Below are 23,679 nucleotides of genomic sequence, written 5' to 3'. Positions count from 1 at the left end.
GGCTATAATTTCCTGTGCTGTACAGTATATCCTTCTTATTTATTTTATACATAGTAGTTTGTATCTCTTAATCCCATATCCCTATCTCTCCCTTCCCTCCTCCCCTCTCCCCACCAGAAACTAGATTGTTTTCTATATCTGTGAGTCTGTTTCTGTTTTGGTGTATACATTCATTTGTATTTACTTTTTAGATTCCACATACAAGTGATATCATACAGTATTTGCCTTTCTCTGTCTGACTCATTTCACTAAGCATAATATCCTCCAGGTCCATGTATGTTGCTTCAAATGGCAGTATTGCATTCTTTTTATGGCTGAGTAGTATTTCATTGTGTGTGTGTGTGTGTATCACAGTTTCTTAATCCAGTCATCCGTTGGTGGGTACTTAGGTTGCTTCCATATCTTAGCTATTATAAATAATGTTTCTGTGAACATTGGGGTGCATTTATCTTTTCGAATTAGCCTTTTCATTTCCATTGGACATATGCCCAGTAGTGGGATTGCCAGATCCTGTGGTGGTTCTAATTTTAATTTTTTCAGGAACCTCCATACTGTTTTCCACAGTGGCTGCACCAATTTACATTCCCACCTACAGTGCACAAGGGTTCCCTCTTCTCCACACCCTCTCCAGCGCTTATTTGTTGCCCTTGTGATAACAGCCACTCTAACGCGTGGGAGGGGAAAGCTCATCGTGGTTCTGATTTGCATTTCCCTGAGGATGGCAATGTTGTGCATTTTTTCCTGTCTGTCGCATCTGCATACTTTCTTTGGAAAAATGTCTGTTCAGGTCTCCTGCCCATTTTTTAATTAGGTTCTTTGTTTCTTTGATATTGAGTTGTATGCACTCTTTATATATTTTGGATATTAACCCCTTATTCATATCATTTGTAAATATTTTCTCCCTCTCAGTAGGTTGTCTTTTCATTTTGTCAATGGTTTCCTTTGCTGTGCAAAAGAACATCCATTTCTACCATTTATAGGAACAACAGAAGAAAATGAGGTAACAACCAAAACACCAACCCTAGAGTTTACAGTGAAGTTCATTTGTTCTCTCAAAACTTTCTTCGACCATCTGTGAGCAGTGCAGGTCATAATACGTCCTTATTTTTTTTTTCTTCCACAAACCATTACAAGTTACTTACAAACTCTAAGAAGCGTTTTGCACAAAACACCTGCCGAGCAAGTAGTATCCTGATATTTTTTTAAATGCCTGTTTGTGGGCATAGCCTGTTGTTGAAGATCACGTTATAAAAAGAGGTTTCTCTGACAGAACCTTGGTGTGATTTGCTCCTAATCGCCAGGGCTCGGCTTGGATAGAAGGAGAGCTTCCGAGGGTTTTCCCCGCAGGGTGGCTCGTACGCACTTGCTCACCCAGAGGTGCCGGTGTTGTTGACATTTGTGGCGGTGCTAACCAGGCAGGAGCGTGTGCTGGGTCGTCGCATCTTGCCAGAGATCATCCTGGACAGTTAAACAATAGGAAAAGAGTCACGGAATGATGGCAGATGAGTATAGAGGAGGGGAATAGAGAGCGATGGAGAGATTGCCAGGAGAGCACAGTGCAAACTAGAGTTTGTCACCAGGGAGTGAAGCAGGGGAAGAGGATTCTGACTGCAGGGAGTGACTTGGCAGACGTAGAGCGTTGCCCAGGCCCAGTGAAAAGGGCTGCAAGCCCAGCATGGTGGTGAGAAGTTAGGTGGATAAGAAGGCAAGGGCCAAATCACATGACTGGTGATGCGGCTGAAGCTTTATTCTGTAAACCCCAGGGAGACATCAAAAGCCTCACTTGCAAGAAACAGCTATCGAATGAGATCCTGTGAGTAGAGACTGTTGACCTTCCTTCATCCAGGTCTGTGCAGTGTGTCCTTGCAGAAACAAAGTTTATATGTCTCCAGGATGCCTCCCCTAAGCAGGGCTGTCCTGGGACGTACACATTTCATCCAAGAGTGTCTGAAGATCACCCTTCAGACCCCACCCCAGAATAACACAATATATGAAGGTTTTCTTTTTTCTTTCTTCTTAAGTCTTTTATGCTTTGGTTTTTTGGCCACGAGGCATGTGAGATTTTACCTCCCCAACCAGGGATTGAACCTGCACCCTCTGCATTGGAAGGCCAAGTCTTAACTGCTGGACCGCCGGGGAAGTCCCAGGAAAGTTTTCTTATACTGGCCTCACACCAGTGTTGAGAAGAAAATTGTTAGGTTAGTAACTGCCTTGCAGATAAGCGCTCAGCAACCACGTGTGCTGACTTAGAACGCTGCCCCCTGGGCTGACGGAGAACTGCCCTCCAGCCCTGGGGTTTCGTGGCACTGCTCCTGTGGGGAATGTGGTCCCTCAGGCAAGACCTGCTGGGTCTATTCAGTGAGCAGAAATAATGTATGCTGCTAACAGGAATGGAGAAGGTGATAAAACCCAGATTACTATTACAAATTACATCCAAAGCGTGCTTTAAAGGTAACAACTAAGTGCACCTCAGAGGGACAAGGTCAAGCATAAAAGGCCACGTTCTACCTCTCTGTCACTCCCGTGCCTTCACTCTCCCTGCTGTCTCCTGAGCAGACATGCTTGGGTCCTTAAATCTGCCCTTGGTGCTTCGTTATTTGGGAACAAGAACTCATGTCAGTAGAGAGTGCGTCACCTGCAGACAAGAGAGGCCCCGTCAGGATGGGCAGCGTCCCTGGCCCACCTCACGTGCTGTGCGGCTGCAGGACAGCCGCGGGTGGTGCATCTCGAGCCGGGAATGTCACCAAGGACCCGGTTTCTTTCCCTCCTTTCACTTTGCGTCAACGCCTTATACTCACCCTGTCCCGACCCGTGGTGATCACAGGGAGGTCACGCCATGGGCGACCTTGCTCTCAGCCAATGGGAAACAGAGGGTTTGCCCCTGACAACCCGTTCCCAAGCTGCTCTTTTCCCGGATGGGACCACCCTGAGCTAATCCCACAGGGAGGAAGGTGCCGTGGTGGGTGGGTTTCGTCTTGGTTCACTGGGACCCACCCGTGGGAAGCTGGGGTGTGGCTGCGTGCCCCCCAGCGGGGGAGGGAAGCGGAGGTCGGGGGTGACACTGGAGGTCTCCTTCCGGCCTCTGCTTCTCTGGGGGAAGCCAGGCCCCATCTCCCTGCATTGCCAGGTCGGCGTTAGACACTTAGGGGATCCCCACCCCCTTGAAGACTGTTATTCTTTTTTTCTCTCCATTTTTATTGTATACGGGGTGTAGCTGATTTACAATGTTGTGTTGGTTTCAGGTGTACGGCAGAGTGATTCACTTATACATATACGTGTATCTATTCTTTTTCAGATTCCTTTCCCATATAGTTTTTCACAGAATATTGAGTAGAGTTCCCTGTGCTCTACAGTAGGTCCTTGTTGGTTATCTGTTTTGTATATAGTCGTGTGTATCTGTTAATCCCAAACTCCTAATTTATCCCTCCCCTCCACCCTTCCCCTTTGGTGACCCTAAGTTTGTTTTCTGTGTCTGTGGATCTATTTCCATTTTGTAAATAAGTTCATCTGTATCAGCGTTTTAGATTCCACATAAGCAATATCATATGGTATGTCTTTCTCTTTCTGACTTAATTCACTTAGCGTGACCATCTCTAGGTCCATCCATGTTGCTGCAGATGACATTATTTCCTTCTTTTTATGCCTGAGGAATATGCCATTGTATACATGTGCCGCATCCTCTCTACCCACGCCTCTGTCAATGGATGTTATTCTTTATCGTAGAAAAACAGCATTGCTTCCCAGAGGCGGGATGCAGCTTACTCTGAGATTTCAGCTTTCTCCCGTGCGGTTCATCCACTCAGCGAGTACAAGGATCAAACACTGGGGATAGATGGTGGTTCTAGTTGCTATTTCACAGTCTTTATGGATGACCCAGAGAGAGTCCAGGTAATAATATGTGAGGAATTCATTGCAAACATTCGATGCATTCTTTAAAAGATCCATAATCCAAAGGGGTTTTTTTTTCCAATGGGAAAGGAAAGGGAGACATGTTTTCCCTCTCCCGCGCCCCGTATGCTTTTCTTTTTCACCACGTCTTTCACACGCTGTCCCAGCATCAGTTGCCATGAGTCCTGCCCCAGGCTGCTGGGTACCAAGACCAAGGGAATCCAGCCAGACCTTCAGGACAGCCTCAGCGTACGGGATCCAGGGGAGTCTTTTCAGCGAGGGCTCTTCTTCGCACTGGGAAGCGTGAGTCAGCGGTGGTGTAGGCAGTCACCCTGTGTTGAAATTCTGAAAGCGATGGTTTGCCAGAGATACAGGGCAGGCTTGACAGCTCCCCACCGGGAAGAAGACGGGGCCTCACCCGGGGGGAGGGGGTGCCCTTTGGCGTCGTCTCTCTGAGCACGTACCAGGTTTCTGCGACACTGTGGAGCTGCCTCAACCCTGCCCGCACCGTGAAGACACTTCTTTAAAGACGAGGCCCAGGGCTTCCCTGGTTAGGAATCCGCCTGCCAGTGCGGGGGACACGGGTCCAAGCCCTGTTCCGGGAAGATCCCACATGCCGCGGAGCAACGAAGCCCGTGCGCCACAACTACCGAGCCTGCACTCTAGAGCCCGTGAGCCAAAACTGTTGAGCCCATGTGCTGCAATTACTGAAGCCTGTGTGCCTAGAGTCCATGCTCCATAACAAGAGAAGCCACCGCAATGAGACGCCTGCGCACTGCAAGGAAGAGTAGCCCCCCTTGCCGCAACTAGAGAAAGCCTGCGCGCAACAAAGACCCAACTCAGCCAATAAATAAAATAAATTGGACAAGGGAAAAAAAAAAGACGAGGCCCAGAGGGGCCTTGACGCTTTGCCTGGTCCCCGCTGGGCCACCGGCCAGGTGAGGTGGGGTCACGCCTGCTGTCGCCTGGGCCCGCACCGGGACTGCCTTCGAGTGGCACCAGAGAGCTGCGGGGGGGCTTCCCTCTCCGTTCACCTCAGTGCTCAACAACCAGCCCCACAGCAGGAGCCCCTGCGGTGTAGCTGCTGCCCGTCCCGCGCGGAGCTTGTCTGCAGGCGTGGCCGCAGCTGAACACGCACACGGGCCGTCTTCCCGCGGCTGAGCTGGGCCCCCTGTCCACAGCCACCACCTGCGGGGGAAGAAAGGTGCACTGTTTTCTGGATGACGCAGATGGTTTTCCAGAGCCGTTTTCAGGTGTTGAGCCCAGCTGCGTGGCCACGGGAAACACAGCTGCGAGCATCCAGAGGGCATTCTGGAAAATGAAGTTTCAGCTGCAACTCCCAAGCAGCTCCGCCAGGTAGGGGAGACCCGTCCACATGTAGTGAGGGAGCAGGGCCGTCAGCCTCAGCAGGCAGGCAGGCCTGTCCCGCGGGGTCACCTGTGCCCCAAGCGTGGAGGTGCCGGGCTCGCCCCGCTCTCGCCCCGTCCCCAGTCACTGCAGCCCCACACCGCGTCCCACGTGGACCAGTCATCCGAAAGGAGGGGCAGCTCGTGGCTCTTCCTGAGTCTCCCCAGGACTTGCTGCCACCGCCCCCTCCTCCCCGGGGGTGCAGCGAAGGAGGTTGGGAGGAGAGCCTCCCATGTGCCGGGGGGACTCGACCACGAGTGCACCCCCTTTGTGACGTCTTCTTCACACGCCCCACCTGCCTCCAGAATGAGCCTCAGGCGACTCAAGACCAGGAATCACACGTTATTGGTTGCCGTCCTCCTGCGCTCTCTCAGGCGGGGCTGACGTCCTGGACGCACCCACCCGAGGCCGAGACGGCAGGCCTCCTCGGTCACCCTTATTGGGAGAGCTTACTGTCCTCCCCACGGGTCGGCAGGGAGGCAGCCTCGCCCTCCCGGGAGCAGGCAGGTGGCGCCCGGAGAACAGAGGGCGGGCCGCACCTCCATCCCTCACTCTCTTTAATTAGCGTTTAGGGGGTTGATCGGTAAAGAAGCTCATCTTGCTTTAATTACTTCAGCAACCGAGTCGGGGCACCTCGTGGCCAGCTCTGAATTACTCTGTCTGGATGCTGATTTGAATTTGTGAGGTCGGATGCTTACTACCCAGAATCTGCGCGTGTTGGAGGGGATGCTAGGAAAAGAGCCGCAGTGGTAGGGAAGTTGTTTTTATTGTAATTAATTTGCAGCTTCTTGAGCCTACTAGGAAGTTTGCTACTGTAAAACAAAATAACCATTGTGAGAGATACCAGTGGTTTCAAACTTGATTCAAATCTTCTTAAGCTCTAATAGGCAAATTTTATTTTTCATTTAAGGGCAAGTTCATATTCAAGGAATTTGATTTTAAAAATACTATTAAGTCCTTATCCCTATGTCTTAACCTTCATATATTGGCTACTTTGTCAAGTCACATTGAATTTTCAGTATTTTACATGACAGCTGCCAGCTGTACCCTCGGGAAATTAGACTGTAGCCCAACAGGCTTCATTGTTCAAAACCCACCCTTGCTGCCTGGCTTCAATGCCCCAGAGCTTCTCTCCAGCACCCTGTGCTACTTCCATCCTCCAGATGTTACGTAACCATCAAACACCTCAGGAATCACCATCGCTTTTTTTTTTTTTTTAATTTATTTTATTGGCTGTGTTGAGTCTTCATTGCTGCACGTGAGTTTTCTCTAGTTGCAGCGAGCAGGGGCTACTCTTCGTTGTGGTGCATGGGCTTCTTGGTGCAGTGGCTTCTCTTGTTGCAGACCACAGGCTGTAGGCTCACGGGCTTCAGTAGTTGTGGCGCATGGGCTCAATAATTGTGGCTCATGGGCTCTAGAGCACAGGCTCAGTAGTCATGGCACCCGGGCTTAGTTGCTCCGCGGCACGTGGGATCTTCCCGGCCCAGGGCTCGAACCCATGTCCCCTGCATTGACAGGCGGGTTCCTAACCACTGCACCACCAGGGAAGCCCCACCGTTGCCTTTTTATAAACGTTCTTTCCACCCTCCCGAGCTCTGTTTTTCCCTCCTTCATCACATTCACTGTCCTACAAAAAGGGAAAACTGAGACATATTTTTAAAATTTAAGAGTTTATTTGAGCAAAAAGCAATTAGAGTCAGTTGGGCAGCAGCAAACCAGAAGTGGAGCTGGGGAGAGACTTGTGCCGAGAGGAGGGGAAGCTGTCACTTCAAGCCCAGTCGGCTGTTGGTGATCGCGTGTCCTGAGATGTCAATTCCTAAACGATTTCGGCTCAGGGCCACCTTGTTTAGTTAACTTAACAGCCTTAAACAAGGTTGTGGTTTTTAGACTTCACGTGAAGGTGCACTTTGGACCTGGGCTGAGATGTGTGGTTTCCATCGTACAGGAAAGGACTCTTAGCCAGACTTTGTGTCTGCTGAGAAGTGCCCACTCTTCTTTGGCCAAATTAAAAAGTAGACTTGGGAGTCCTGTGGGCCTGGAAATTCCCTTTTATAAAAAGAAGCTCTTGTGACAGATCTTGTGGGGTCGTGCCAGCTACCCCCTCGCCCTCTGGAAGAGGAGAGCTCGCAGGGCCCTTTGGAGGAGAAACATGTAGGGCCCCTTGGCCTTGCCACGTCCATCTTTGTCTTTGCTCTGGTCCTTTGGCCCAGCCTGCTTTTATTATTCATCTCTTTAGTCCTTCAATCCTGCAACAAATAGTTTTTGAGCGTCTGCTATGGGCTAAGCACCGTTTTGGGTGCTGGGCATAGAACTGTGAACAAAACCCAAATTCCAGCCTTCCTAGAGCTTACATTCAGGTGGGGACCACAGACAGTGAACACAGACCCTGTGGTGAAAAGTGGGATGAAGAAAGGGCAGGGATGGTGTGGAGAGAGGAGGGGAGTTTTCCTATGACTGGTCCAGGGGCTGCTGTGAGTGAACTGGGGGAGGGAGCCACTTGGGAGGCAGAGAGAGACGTGCAAAGACCCTGGGGCAGGAAACTATCCAGTGTGTTCCAGGAATGGGCAGAAGGCTGGGAGGCTGGAGCAGGGGGAGGGAGGGGTTGGCTCTTAGGAAGCTGGGTTTGAGAGGAAGCCTGGGTCCTTTAGCGTACTATTTTGAGTACGTAAGAGGCCCATCCAGTGGGTGGAAACAGAACTTTAACGGCACTTTCTGCTTGTAAAGCTGCATCTTCCTGACTAGTGTGGTGCTTTACCACTGTGGTCCTGTTCAGGCTTGTCCTTTTCCCAGATGCCCCATCAGGAAACACACTGAGCCTGGACCATTCCCGACTGGCTCCATTACACCTGGGGCTTTTCAAACCCACTGCACGGCCGCTCCCCGAGGCCTCTCTGGGTCAGCCAGGTGCCCCTGCTAATTTATCTGTTCCTGACAGCCCCATGACTCTGACCTGACCTCTCCATGGGCTCTCTGACTGGGCCACAGAGCTCAGCCCCGTCTCAGGAGCCTCCTACCTCACTGCAAGTCCTGGGATGCGGGAATGGTTTCCATGTGTGCCGGGGCTGTCATTCAGACTTGACTTCGCCTGCTGGCTAATGAGGTCAGATGGCTGCACGGAGGTGGACGGCCTCTCCCTGGGGCAGTGCTGGCGGGAGATGGGGGAGGGTCTCCTGCCCCCTCTGACACAGCTCCGAGATGTAAGGAGGAGATGTAGCCTTCTCCCAACTGCTTAGAAAGGATAACTGCAGACAAACAGGAAACGGGAGCAAATGCATAAAACTGAGGATTTTTTTTTTTAATTTAAACTTTTTGTTTGGAGAGAATTGTAGCTTCACATGCAGTTTTAAGAAATAATACAGAGAAATCCATTGTCCCCTTTACTTACTTTCCCCCAATAGTAACATCTTGCAGAACTGTAGCGCAGTCTCACAACCGGGAAACTGACATGGATGCAGTCAGGATACAGGACACATCCATGGCCACAAGTTTCTCAAGTCATCTTTTTATAGCAGCGTCTACTCTCTGTCCTCTGCTTAGCTCCGAGCGACTGCTAATCTGTTCTCTATTTCTATAATTCTGTCATTTCAAGAATATCATGCAAATGAATCATACAGTATGTCGCCTTCCGGGAGTGACCTTTGTTTGCACAGCATAGTTCTCTGGAGATTCATCCGTGCTGTTACGTGTATCAGTACTGTCCTCCTCTTACTCTCCGAGTAGTACATCATGGGATGCATGTTAACCCAGTCACCTGTTGAAGGATATCTGGGTTTCCAGTTTCGGGCTATTATGAATAAAGCTCTCATGTGCAAGTCTTCGTTTCTCTGCAATAAATGTCCAGGAGTGCAGTTGCTGAGTTTATGGTAGTTACATATTTAGGTATTTGTTTTACTTGTTTGTTTTCTTTTTAAAAAATAAGCATTTATTTAGCTCACAATTCTGGGGATTGGCAACCGGCTGCATGTTAGCCCAGGCTTATCTGATCTTCTTTTTTTTGGGGGGGGAGCTACAATTCAAGTACATAAACTTCACCTTTTTGAAGTCTAAATTCAGTGGTTTTAGTATATTCACAAGGATGTGGTATATTTGGTGTTTTTAAGGAACTAGTGGTCGACCACTTGACATCCCCACCAGTAATGTCCGAGTCATCCAGTTCTTCCAGATCCTTGCCAGCATTTGGTGTTGTCACTAATTTTTATATTAACCACTGTGATAGTTGTGTAATAATAGCTCACTGTGGTTTTCATTTGCATCAGCTGATATGGTCATGTGATTTTGCCATGCTTTTTTTGTCTGTACTCTCAGTTGCTGGGAGAGGAATACTGACTGATTCCACAGTAGTTGTGAATTTATTTCTCCTTTCACTTGTCTCAGTCTTGGCTTCACACACTCTGCAGCCCTGTTGCTTGCGGCCTAGACATTCACGATTGCTGTGTGTTCTCCGTAGACTGACCTTGCTCTTACGGAATGTCTTTCACTCTCCGATATTAATGTAGCTACTCCTGCTTCCCTTCGGTTAATGTTTGTGTGAGGTATCTTTTTCCATCCTTCTACTTTCTGTCTTCCTATAGCAATATATTTGAAGTGAGTTTCTTGTAGACAGCATATCGTATCATTGGGTCATGCTTTGTGATACACTCTGCTAGTCTGTGACTTTTAATTGGTGTATTTAGAGCATATATATTCAATGTATTATTAATATGTTGGGGCTTAGTTTACCATTTTATCTTTTGTTTTCTGTTCTGTTTTTCATTTCTCAATGTTTTCTTTTTTCTTCCTTCTCATGTGTTATGTGCACATTTTTTAGGATTCCATTTTTATTTATCTGTTGTGTGTTTTAGTGTGTCTCACAGTACAGTTTTTTTACTGGTTGTTCTAGGCATTTTATGTGCATAACTCATCACAGTCTACTGGTGTTGTCATTTTCCCAATTTGAGTGAAATACAGAAACCTTACCTCCTTTTATATCTCTTTACCCGCCCACATTTATAATTTTCTTAAATATTTCCTCTGCATATATTTAGAACCACGTCAGACAGGGTGTAATTTTCGCTTTAACTTGCCAAACGTAATTTGGAAAATTCAAGAGCAAAGGGAAAGTCCGTTGTGTTGACCCATATTTTTGCTTACCATGTTCTTTCTTCTTTCCTGGTGTTCCAGAATTCCTTCTTTTATTACTCCCTTTTCGTTCTTAGCACTTCCTTTAGAAACTCTTATAGGGTGGTGTTGATGGTGACGGTGTCTCTTAGTTTTCTTTCCATTTGAGAATATCTTGATTTCTTCTTCATTCCTGAAAGATATTTTCACTGAGTTGACAGTTTTCCTTTCAGTACTTGAAAAATTTTATGTCACTTGTAGCCTCAGTGATTTCTGATGAGAAATCCACTGTCATTGAGATTGGTTTTCCCCTATCGGTAAAGTGTCATTTCTCTTTGGCTGCTTTTGAGATCTTTTCTTTGTCCAGAAGTTTAACTATAATCTGTCTTGGCCTGGATTTATCCTAGTTAGGATTCATGTGGCTTACATCTGTAGGATTCTCTCTCTCACCAAACTGGGGAAGCTGTCCGCCTTTATCACTCAGAGCCTTTATTGCTTTTTCAGCCCCACGCTCCTCCTCCTCTCCCTCTAGGACTCTGCACACATGAGTGCTGTGCTCCTGCAGTATTCCCTGAGGTCCCTGAGACTCAGGCCAGCTTGTCCCTGTTACCGAGATTGGATCGTCGCTCCTGTTCTGCCTTCCAGTTTACTGATGTCTGCTCTGTCCCCGCCGCCCTGCCATCAAGACAGCTCATCCGCTAAGCTTTCTATTTCAGGTACTGTATGCTTGCCTTCCAGAGCTTACATCTTCCGTGTCTTTGCTGAGGCTCTTTCCCATTTGTGTTTAGCGTGTTTGTAATTGCGCACTGAAGCATTTCTGTTGTGGCCAAAGTCTTGCTAAGGTTAGTCCGCCTCCTCTGTCATCTTGATATCAGCACCTATTGATTTCTCTTTGCACTCAGCTTTAGGTCTTCCTGGTTCCTGGTGTAAAACCTTTCAAGTAAAACCTGGTCATTTGGATATTACCTTATGTGAATCCGGAATTTATGTCAGGTTCACTCCTGCCAGGCAGAGGGAACCCCGATCCCCTGTTTGGTCTGCGTCGCTGCCTGCAGAGCGGGGGTGAGAGAGTCCCCACTCTGCACGTGGTCTCCACAGACACTGCAGGGGGTGGGGCGGGGTCCACGGTAGGGCTGTGTGCTTGTCACTGCTGAGTAAGGATGAAGGTCCTGATTCTCCATTAGGCCTCTTCTGATACTACCCCAGTGAGGAGAGGAAGGACGGAAGTCCATTCTCCCCATGCGTCTCCTGACATCTCCACTGACACCACAGGGTACCAGAGACCTCATTCCCCGCTGGCAGGCATGGAAGTCCCAGGTCCCTACTTGGCCTCCTCTGTCACCACCCCAGTAGGGGCTCTGGGGCACCTTGTTGGAGCCTCATGAGGGTGGACCTCTAGGCTCCCCACTTGGTCTCTGCCAGCATGGACGGGAGTGGAGCCACAGTTTTTTCTAGGGTTTGGACTGGGGTAGAGCGATTGTGGTCTAAAAGTTTTTTGTCTGTCAAGGCTGCCGCTTTCCTGCTTCTTTGGCTGAAGAGAAGAGGGCGCTCTCCCTGGGCTTTCTGAGCTGCACCCCTGGGCATTGTGGGGTTGCCGGGCTCTCCTGCTCCAAGTCTGGAATCTGTGAGCCAAAAGAAAACTCACGTGTCTCATACTCTAAGATTTCTACCTGGCCGTCTTCTCACCACCTTTTCAGTGTCTTCTTTTATTTGTTTTATATGTCATGTCCAGGGTTATCAGTTAACAGGAGGAAATAACATTAGTCCATCTTCTTGGAAGCAGACATCTCTCTGGACGGGAATTTTTTTGAAGTGTTTTTTACACCTTTTAAGAGTAGGTAGAGTGTTGTATGCGGCACTGGTTTTCAGGAGGAGCCCTTTTGCCAGTTTCACCCACGCTGCTGTTTCGGGTGAAAGGACGGGGTAGCTGCTGGTTGCTAGCTTCTGTTTCTTTTTGGACTTTGCTCCTGACCTCATTCGTTTTCTCATGCTACCACCCCCCCGGCAGGCGTGGTGGAAAAGGACCGCGTGTATCTGTCTTTGCTTTGGGTCTTTTCCGTGTCCCCTGCCCCGCTTTCCGTCGAAGGCTTCCTGGGCATTCCTGTCCATCAGCGCAGTTACCCCACACACACCACCTGTGTCCTGAGCCGGGATGGTTGTTCACAGATAGATGCCACTTGTTTTGAGGCTGCAGATCTGCTTCCCCTGTCAAGTTCACTGCCTAATTTCATACTACCACTCCCTGGTCACACGTTTCTTTTTGACAGGAAATCACCCAATCCACACTGTACAAGAATGAGATTTCTTCCAACACCCAGAATGGGCCCCTCACCCCCACTTTCCAAAGCCTTGTCTAGAAGAGAAGAAAATAAACACTACGCTAAAACAAGCCTTTCTGCCCTCCAGTTCCCAGTTTTGATGGTCAGGAGACTCGAGGAATCTTTTTATTTTGGGAATGGAATGTGTATTAAATTAGTTAACCTTGAACTCAATCCTGTCCTCAGCCAGACTGTCCTCCAACTGTTCTGCACAATCTGAATTCTTTTCTTAACAAAATACAATGTCCCCGTCTCTGTAGAGGCCACAGAGCTGTTTTAGTTCCTGCTCAGAGTGTTGTCTAGAATTCGGAGGGGGCTTTCCTCCTCTCGAAGAGAACTGGGATGGTGAAAGAAGAATTTGTCGATTAAAGAGGAATGTTCTCAGCTACGGTTGGGAAACCTGCTGTCCCGAGCCCAGTGGCGGGCAGTGTGGACAGATGCAAAGACACACGGCGCAGGATCCAGTGATGGAGACACAGAGGAATAGCCAGTGAGTCACGGCCCAAACCAGCAGTGCAGGGGACCCCAGTGCCCTGCCCGTGTTCCCTGTTCTCAGCCAGGGCGGGCACAGTGAAAATGCAGACCAGACATCAGCCCTGGTCCCTGTCTGAGGACGGGCCCTCCAGGGGAACAGCCGTGTTGGTGCTTCTGGAAGTCTCCGCGCACAGGGCCTCTTGCCCACCTGCTCTCCGTGGTTCCTGCACGCTGAGGGGCCAGGGCGGCATCTCCTCTCCGGTGTGTCCCCCCACCCACCAGAGGCAACTCGGGGGGAGAATAATTTACTACCACCTAATAGGATAGAGTTTATGAAGGGCTCCTACGTCCAGGGTAGAACGCCTATCCTATTGGAATCTTAGGCTGCCAAACCTATTCTGCTTTGTTTTCTTCTTGCTGTTTTCCTTCATTACATAAGTATATTTAACGAAGGTGAGGTGGTTTTTTTGTTTTGTTTTGTTTTGTTTTTATTCCTACAAAGGCCCCGGTAGGTCTGGGACACAACGGAGCCCAAAGTGTCTCGTTTCCTAAGGATCAGGTTGTAATAAGCAAAATAAGTGACTAGTTGAGGCTGTGACGTCTCATTCCCTATAGAGCTTTCAAAGTGGGTTCGAATTTCAGCAGTCTGATAGTTTGGTAGATGTTTGGCCCTACCTGAAGGAAAGGGAACTCTGATTAGCTTTTATCTTGAGGAACCTGTCAGATGTATGTTTTGAAGACCGTCCAGCAGTCATTTAAAAATAAGTTTCTAAAAATACCAATTTGTTTTTGGCTGTCTCCTGGTATCAGCTGCCATTCCTACCAGCTGTAACTACTGACACAACCTGAAAACAGACTTGTAAGTTATTTGTTGTTTTCTCCACGTTCTGCTCTGTGCTGGTTACGAGTGTGTGATTTCAGCAGGCACAGGCTCCTGACAGAAGCGTGGACCTTATTATTCCCCCAAGTAACACCTGTCAGCGCTCTGCTCCTTCCCATCGCTGCTCTTTGAGATGGGAGCACACCAACCACTTCGCGGGGAGGTGCCGGCCTCTCAGCAGGGCCTGCGTGAGAGGGGTTTTCACCACCATCTCTGGGGTTTACCTGCACCTTCCACGTTGGGGGACAGATCTCAGGCAGCATCCCTGCCTGAGCTGGGAGGGAAAAAGGCCAAAACAAGCACTGAACTCCATCCCCACCATCGGGGAAATAAACATGAAGATGACATCATTGCCAACAGTTCAGGTGATGGGGGGGATTTACCTCCATTCAGGACCCATTTCCTCTCCTTTAAAAAAAAATTTTATTTTTTATAATTGAAGTATAGTTAATTTACAATGTTGTGTTAATTTCTGCTGTACAGCAAAGTGACTCAAAGTTATACACATATATACATTCTTTTTTATATTCTTTTCCATTACGGTCTATCACAGGATGTTGAATATAGTTCCCTGTGCTATGCAGTAGGACCTTGTCTATCCATCCTACACATAAGATTTATCATTTTAAAGTGTACAGTTCAGCAGCATTTAGTACCTTCATGATGTCATGCAGTCATCACCCGTCTAGTTCCAGAACATTTTCACCTCCCCAAAAGGACACCTTGGACGCTTTTGAGCAGGCCCACCCCACCTCCCGCCCTGCAGTCCCCGGCAGCCACCCCTCGCTCTTCTGTCTCTGTGTATTTGCCTGTTTCAGACCCTTTATCTGAATGGAACCGTGCAAGACGCAGCCTACTGGGTTGGCTTCTTTCACTCACCATAAGGTTTTCCAGGTTTTTCCACGTTGTGCGTGTATCAGTACTTTGTTCCTTTTTGTGGCTGAGGAACATTCTTTATCCATCCAGAAACTGACAGATATCTACATTGTTCCATCCTCTGCTCCTCCTGAGAAATGCTGCTGTAGATACCGGCGTACAAGTGTCTGAGGCCATTTCCAGTTCTTTGGGCTGTACTGTGACCTAGGAGTGCACTCGCTAGGTGAGACTAATTCCATGACGAAGTTACTGAAGGACGGTGGCCGCACCATCTTACAAGCCCACCAGTAACATGCTAGGGTTCCAGTTTCTCCGCGTCTTCTCCAGTGCTCGTTACTGTCTCCTCTTGTTCTGCTTACAGCCGTCCTAGGAGACATTTAGTGCTGTCTCTTTGCAGTTTTGATTTGCGTTCCCCTAATGACTGATGATGTTCAATATCTTTTCAGGTGCTTCTTGGCCACTGTGCCCCTTCTTCAGATAATGTATCCAAACCCTTTGCCTGCTTTTGATTTGGTTTGTCTTTTTTTTGCTGTTGAGTTGCTGGGATTATTGATATATTCCGGATACTAGACCCTTACCAGATATGTGATTTGTAAATACTTTCATTTTGTGATTGCCTTTTCACTTTTTAAAAAAAATTTTATTGGCGTATAGCTGATTTACAATGTTGTGTTAGTTTCAGGTGTACAGCAAAGTGAATCAATTATATATATACATATCTATTCTTTTTCAGATTCTTTTCCCATATAGGTTATTGCAGAATACTGAGTAGAGTTCCCTGTGCTATACTGTAAGTCCTTGTTAGTTATCTATTTTATATACAGTAGTTGTGTATACGTCAATCCCAATCTCCCCATTTATCACTTCCCCCCATGTTTCCCCTTTGGTAACCCCAAGTTTGAATTCCAGATCCATGAGTCTGTTTCTGTTTTGTATGTATGTCCACTTGTATCATTTTTATTAGGTTCCACATATAAGTGATAGCATATGATATTTGTCTTTCTCTGCCTGACTTACTTCACTTAGCATGATAATCTCCAGGTCCATCCATGTAGCTGCAAATGGCATTTCATTCTTTTTTATGGCTAATATTCCATTGTATATATGCACCACATCTTCTTTATCCATTCCTCTGTTGATGGACATTTAGGTTGCTTCCATGTCTTGGCTGTTGTGAATAGTGCTGCAGTGAACGTTCGGGTGTATGAATCTTTTCGAATTATGGTTTTCTCCAGGTATATGCCCAGGAGTGGGATGGCTGGGTCATATGGTAGTCCTATATGTAGTTTTTTAAGGAACCTCCATACTGTTCTCCATAATTGTTGTACCAATTTACATTCCCACCAACAGTGTAGGAGGATTCCCTTTTCCCCACACCCTCTCCAGCATTTATCGTTTGTAAATTTTTGATGATGGCCATTCTGACCAGTGTGAGTTGAAATCTCATTGTGGTTTTGATTTGCATTTCCCTGATAATTAATGATGTTGAGCATCTTTTCATGTGCTTTTTTGGCCATCTGTTGGTCTTCTTTGGAGAAATGTCTATTTAGATCTTCTGCCCATTTTTTGATTGGGTTATTTGTTCACTTTCTTGATAGTGTCTTTTGATTCACAAAGGTTTTTAATTTTGATGAAGTCCAATTTATCTATTTTTTCTTTTGTTGCCTATGCTTTGGGTGTCATATCTAAGAAACATTGCCAAATTCAAGGTCATAAACATTTATATGATTTTAGCCCTTATGTTGGTCTTTGATCCATTTTGAGCTGCTTTTTATATATGATTGCAGGTGAGAGTTCAGCCTCATTCTTCAGTGTGTGGGAATCCAGTTACTCGAAACCCATTTGCTGAACAGACTTTTCCTGCATTGTGAATGGTCTTGGTGCCCTAGCCAAAGGTCAGCTGACCATAGACGTATGGGTTTATTGCTAGACTCTTAACTATATTACACTGATTTATATGTCTAGCCTGATGCCAGTACCACACTATTTTTATTACTGTGGTTTTACATTAAATCTTGAAATCAGGAAGTATGAGTCCTATGAGTGTGTTGTTCTTTTTCCAAGATTGTTTTGGCTATTTGGTGTCCCTTGTGTTGTCCATATGAATCGTAGGATAAATATTTCTGTTGGAATCTTGCCTAATTGCTTTGGTTAGAACTTCCAGTACATTCGTTGAGTAGAAGTGGTAAAAGCAGGCATCCTTGTCTTGTTCCTGATCACATATAGCTTTCAGTGTTTCACCACTGAGTATGATGTCAATTGTGGGTTTTTCATAAATGCTCTGTTATGTTGAGGAATTTCCCTTCTAGCCTCAGTTTGCTGAGTATTTTTATTAAGCAAAGGTGTTGGATTTTGTCAAATGATTTTTCTGCATTTATTTAGATGATCATTGATATTTTTCATTCATCCTGTTCATGTGTATTATACTGATTGTTTTGTGCATGAGGAACCACCCCTCCGTTACTGAGATAAATCCCATTTGGTGAGGTGTGTAATCCTTTCATTATACTGCTGAATTCGGTTTGTAGTATATTGTCAGGAGTTCTCTTTTTTAAAAGCCCAAACTCATAGATCTCGTTTTTCCCTGTGCTAATTTGTACTCCTTTTTTCTTTTCTTCTCATTAACCAGAATTAACCAAAGTAAATATTTGAATGTGTTTTCTTCACCTTTTTCCCTATGTCTTTGTGAGCAGATGGCTTTCAAACCATGTGTAGGTAACAGAATACGATAAATGGTAAACATTGTTCTCATACCCCTTTCTATCCTCAGCTTTCCCAGCACTTGCAGGACTTGGTACAGGAGTGCAAGTGGAGACTGGTCTGAGTGTGTGAACGTTGTGAGTCAACCTAACGAACAGCCCTGTACCTTGTCTGGCGCACCTGGGTGAAGGCCGCAGTGCCCCGCAGTGCCCAGGTTCTCTGAGACGGTGATGACCCCGGGAGGAGTCAGCGGCGCTGTGTACCCCCCCCCCCACCCCAGCTCTGTCCTGCACTGGGAGGGGATATGCGCTCGTGTGTGCTTTTCCCAGCCCACACGTCCCACCCTGCAACACCCTCTGGCCACCCCACAGGCCTCAGAGCATGGACGCTGGCAGTGTGGTCTCTTTCTGGGGAGACGGAGCTAGCGAGGGGGTCAGGCTGGCCTTGGATGCCAGCTTGGGCATCACTGGCAGGGACCCCTAAGGTCTCACACACTTGGGGTGGGCTCCCGGTGGGCATGTCTCCTTGGCCCCATGTTCCCCTCCCCACGTGGAAGGAAGGGCTGCAGGACAGAGTGGGTGGGTCCCTCTGAAGCACGACGTCAAAAGCTGGTGCTATCGTTGGCTAAAGCTGAGCGGGTTGGTGGACGTTTGCTGTGCTAGCTTCTGTGTGCTTGAATATTTCATTATAAAAGAGAGAGAAAAGCAGACACCGCTCCACACAGCAGTTAGAGATGTCTGCCCAGCACGGTGTCCTGTGACTTTTGTCTCTGGCAAGGATGAGGCTGTTTCCTCAGCTGCCCAGAGAGAAGCCAGGATGTGTGATTTTAGAGAGCCCTTCCCATCTGTGGTTCTGTGAGGTTCTCAGGAGCCCCGTCACTACTAGGACCTTCTGGACTTGAAACGTCGGAGGGTCCAGGAGGGACAGGGCAGAGGACAGGCGGGGTGGAGCGCCCAGCCCTGCCTGTCCCCTTGGTTCCTGGGAAGAGATGCCTTCATCTCACCGGGGTCCTGGCGGGGAGGGCCTCAGGGAGCCCCTCGCACCCGGGCTCGGAGCCACCCGGCAGTGGCTTCCGGGCAGGAATCGCAGCTGGTGTGGTGGCACAGGGAGGACGCCCCGTGTTACACACCACGTCCTGAGCGCAGCCGGCACGGCAGCTGCGGGCATCAGGCGGCCACATGCGCATGGTGCATCTGCTCATCCCTGCAGCCCAGGGCGGTTCGTGCGGCCCCCGGAAGGGAAGGGCGGGCAGGGTGAGGGGACAGAAAAAGCGCATGTTCTCACCATCAGACCTCCTCTCCAGGTTGGGGCTCGCCCCAAGCTGTGATGAATTAAACCATGTGCTTTCGGCCAAGATAACCAGAAACTGCTCTTTTCCGGAAACCCAAGGGCACAGCGAACTACAGCTCACAGGGCTGTGGAGAGCAGCCGGCCCCGCTCCCCATGCAGAGGCCCTTGCCGGGGCATGAAGTGGGCCCCAGGCTCAGGCCTGAACAGGATGGGGGAGGGGCTCTGGACCACAAGCAACTGCTCCTCCTCAAGTCCCAGCGAGAGCAGACGGAGGGTGTATGTGTTGCCATGGGGACGCACTGCACAGCAGGTGGTCTCAACTACAGAGGTGTGTCTTCCCCCAGTTCTGGGGGTCGGGAGTCCCAGAGCATGCTGTCTGCAGGGCTGGTTCCTTCTGAGGCCTCCCTCCTCTGCTTGCAGGTGAAGCCCGTCTTCTCCCTGTGTCTTTGCGTGGTGGTCCCTAGGTGTGTGTGTGTCCTCATCTCCTCTCCTGATAAGGACCCCAGTTAGATTGGGTTAGGGCCACCCCAGTGACCTCATTTGAACCTGACCAGCTCTTTGAAGGCCCATCTCCTAATCCAGCGGCACCCTGAGGTCCTGGAGGTTGGGGCTCCCCAGGTGCAGTCTGCAGGGTGCAGTTCAGCCGTAACAGAGGGACCTCCCGGCAGGAGGGAATCGGGGCATCCTCAGTCATCCCCCCACCCCACCCCACCTTTGGTCTGTAGGCACAAGGCCCGGCTGTCCTCCAGGAGAACCTCTGTGTCCCCACAGCAGCAGCAGCCTTGCAGGGGATCATTTCAGGAGAGGCAGGAAGAACCCCTAATCCTTGTGTTTTCAAAGAAAACCACCCCCCTTGGTTTTCACTGTGGTTCAAAATAAGCATCAGGTTCTGCAGAAAGAATGTGTCTCCTGCCGGGTCCCGGGCACCGGGGCAAGGCTCCAGGCCTGGGGCAGGTGATGGGCAGCTGCAGGTGGGATGCAGACTTTTTACTCACTCCATGCCCGGGACGCAGGGGCACTGGTCCCTTCCGTTAGGAGGCAGGTGGGGCTCCCAGGGGCGGGTAGGGGCGGGCTGTGCACAGAGTGGTCTTCGGAGGAGGGAGCCGCACTGAAGGTGCGCAGGCAGCACCTGCTGTCCATAGAGGGGCAGCTGGCGAAACGGGACATCCTTCTTGACGTGGGCAGCTTTTTCCTGGTTTGTTTTATCTTACGACCTGAACTTATTCTGAGCACCTGCGAGCGGTGTCGCCCGTGTGCACGGACACTGACCGCACGCATGTGACGTGTCCCCAGGATGAACGAGCGAGACCGGCTGCTCAAGAGGCTGAGCAGGAAGACGCCACCCACCCTGTTCCGGGGCAGCTCCCTCCAGCAGTCGGTGCCGCGTGAGTAGCCCGCGGGGCAGGGGTGGCGTGGGGGCCTCCCCACACGGGAGGGCGCTCACGGCTGGGGGGCAGGGTCGATGTTGCCAGGCCAGCGCCCCATGCAGGGAAATGGAGTCAGTGCACCTGGCCCAAGTCAGGGACAGCCAGATGGCAGGTGATGCTCTGGGACCCCTTCCCACGCCTGGATGACAGGATCTGTAAGCTTCAAGTCCTGACGTGGTTAAGAGCCTTGGGTCAGCCTCCCAATCCGATTCCTTCTAAGGTGGAAGCAATATTACTTCTGCATGGTTTTCCCCAAGGGTGGCCCTGTGCTATTCACATATTAAACAGTGACAGTCCCCAGGCCCCGCAGCTGGAGCCCAGGCCCGGTTTCTGCCAAGCAGGGGTCCATGGGGATGCAGAAGAGCCCAGAGGAGCAGGAGGCATGAGAGATGGGGGATGGAGCTCAGGGAGGCAGTGGGCTCACCTGCAATCCAGCCCCTGGGCTGCCAGGTGCGGGTGTCGCAGGGGCCCCTGTGCGGGCGGCCTCCCTTCCCCGGCTCTGCCTCTGAATTCCGCCTCCCCCCAGCCACATGCCCTCTGACAATACCCTGCTTCTGCTCTCCTTTCTCTCCCTGAGTTGAGAAGGAAACAACGTGTAGAAAGTGAACAGTCTGCATCCCTAGGACAGGTGCTGGAGGATCTACGCCCTGCACCCCAACTCCCCCCGCTCCCCACCACGAACAGGTCTTCACAGACTCTGTCGACAGAGAGAGAAGGAACGGGTGGGACATCGTGGCGGTCAGTGACCCCCTCCCTCCCCACCTTGGACGTCCCCGTGGGAGGAGGGGCTGTGGCAGCTCCGAGTGGGGCCCACATGCCCTGTGTCCTCGGCGGCCTCTCTGCCCCAGGACACCTGGTTGAGCCTCAGGTCAGCACCGTAACTGGCCCAGTGGAGCCCAGGGCTCCGGACCCCAGCCACGGCCTCTGATCCTCCAGAGGTTGAGTCCTGGAGGAGGCTGGCTGCTGGGGTCCAAGCCATGAGGTCCGGGGCTCCACCTCAGAGCCGGCACCTGCGGTCCTGTCCCAGGTCTGCCACCTTGTGACCTTAGGTAAGTAACCCCTCTGTTTCTACACCTGTAAAGATAGTAAAGATAGAGATGACGTGAGAACCTACCCTGAGACTGTACACATAAAGTGTCTGGAACAGAGCTTGACAGTATGGAGTTTGATAAGCATTAGGTATTACTTTTCTTTTCCGACACTAATTGAATAACTTTGGGCCGCTTACTTACATATTTCTGTAAATGTCCATTTTCTCCTCTGAAGAAAAAGAAAATAGAATATACATCTTACACAGCCTGTGAGGCTCCGTGACACTGTGTGCAAAGCACAGAGAACGTTAGTGCTGGTTCCCTAAATGCAGGGCTCATGCCACAGGGCCTCCGACCAGAGAGAGAACAGACACAAAGAGCAAAGACCACATGAGAACTTTCGTGGGAGTGCCAAAAGGGTCTGAAAACAACTACAAAACGTATTTTGAACTCCCAATATTTTGAAGGACTGAAAAAAAAATTCTAATGAACAAGTACAAAAAATAAGCAAGCTGCTGAAATCATCACACCACATTTTAAAGACACTCAGCAACTAGGAGTAAGAGCCTCATGTATACCAGGGTGTTTCAGTCACTGACCACCAGAGAAGACCATCAAGCACCCAGAAGGGCTCCTGGCCCCACTGTCTCCAGCCTCAGTCTTCCCAGGAAACCGGAAGGAAAAGCCCTAGTCTTGGAGCAGTAGTTCCGATGGAGCACCCACATACAGTATTCGCAGCTGAGCTCAGTGTTTCCTACATCGTGTTCCCAACTTCCATTGCTATTAGGAATCTTTTTCCAGACAGGAAACAGCTATTTTCACTGAGATGTTATCAGAGCTCAGATTTGAAGGAATGCTACTAAACGGAAGTTTTATTCCAAAATAATGAAAACATGACATGATTTTATGGACTTCACCAAATGTTCTACCAGAAGAAGACAAAACAACTAAGAAATGCACCTGCCCTTTCACCTACCGGATTCTGTCCCCGGATTCTGGCCATGCTGAGCACTTAGGAAGGTCAGGTCCACTGAAGCTCTCTCCAAGCCCCCATCCTTCCTTCCTGGCCACCAGGGCTTCCTGAAGATGAATGACAGTGGGAGATGCTAAGAGCCAGGGGCTCCAACCCCGTTTGGGTGCAAGTGGTAGTTGTGTTCCTCAGGCAGGAGCTGGTGAGGATGGTGCATCTTGGTCGGGCTGGGCAGGCGGAGGCTGGCTGGGTGATTTTGGTCCCTGTATCCTGCTCTAACCCCTACCAGACTTTGTTTCTAAGAGGAAAACGTTCATCTGAATCACAGCGACACCTGTGTTCCCAGGACCACCCTATCGGGCCAGCCTCCTTTCTTTCTTGAATTCAAAGTCCACTTAAGCTCAGTTGAGGCTAAGAACATCCTGGTGCCCATTTTGGAAACATGATGGTGGATGCACCCAGGGGAGCAGGTGGACAAGCCCTCTGGGGATGACCTCTGGGCATTCTGCAGACCCTGGGAGAAGAGATTTGCTGTCGAACCAGAAGCTTCCCTCTGGACTGGATGCCTGGAAACCCTTCCCACCCCCCAGTGGCTGAGTGATCCCACTGGGTGGCCCTTGTGCCCGTGAGACACACAGCAGTGGAGGAGGGCACTGCAGCTGGCTTCTGTAGGCACAGGCCGGTCTGAACTGAAAATAGTAAATAAAGACGGGGCTGCTCTTCCTTCCACTGGAACAGGGGGTACACAGTTCCAGATGCTCAGGTACTTCTCCCAAAAGGACATTCCCAAACAATGTTTCTTTTTACATCTCAGCAAGTCCCCTTCATTCCTTCCCATCCACCAGTATCCTGCTCCCCATCCCACCCCCCAAAAAACACATTATACAGCACACAGCAATTGTTCTGTTTGGGCTGATTGTCAAGACAGGCTCCTTTGTCCCTGGCCTGGAGCAGAGGCCTTCTCTGTGGGTGCCAAGTGTAGAATTAGTCCTGATCACCAGGGAGGGCTGTGGCCTGGGCACTGCCAGCCGAGGACCCATCCTGGCGTCCACATGCAGGACTGGAGCCCGGAGGACCTGGGCCTCACCTGGTCCAGGCAGTTTATTTTACAGAAAAGTAAACCAAAAAGACCGAGAGCTAAAAGGGCCCTGGTTCTGTGGTCAAGTCTCGGCCAAGCCCTTCTCTCCCTGGGCTCTGGCTCCACCATGAAAGCAGGGCAAGGAGACAGAGAGCCCTGTGGTCACCTGCCTCCTGGGGGTGGGAAGAGCATTTACATGGTGTTCCCATCGCTCGGGGTCAGAGCCCCTTCTGCAGGGCTGAG

At 49.6% G+C, this 23,679-nt stretch overlaps 1 protein-coding gene across 1 annotated transcript in view; it reads left to right on the top strand.

Annotated features, from left to right (window-relative positions):
• LOC130835882 (phospholipid-transporting ATPase IB) overlaps positions 1 to 23,679 on the top strand; it is a 416,937-nt gene that overhangs the window by 386,218 nt on the left and 7,040 nt on the right. The window contains exon 35 of the mRNA XM_057707762.1: positions 20,224 to 20,315. Coding sequence (XP_057563745.1) covers positions 20,224 to 20,315 — 92 coding nt within the window. The remainder of the gene's footprint in view (positions 1 to 20,223; positions 20,316 to 23,679) is intronic.

The sequence above is a fragment of the Hippopotamus amphibius genome, chromosome 14 (assembly GCF_030028045.1).
Source record: "Hippopotamus amphibius kiboko isolate mHipAmp2 chromosome 14, mHipAmp2.hap2, whole genome shotgun sequence".
Classification (NCBI taxonomy): domain Eukaryota; kingdom Metazoa; phylum Chordata; class Mammalia; order Artiodactyla; family Hippopotamidae; genus Hippopotamus; species Hippopotamus amphibius.
Note: the sequence above shows the minus strand (reverse complement) of the source record. Positions and strands in the feature narration are given on the sequence as shown.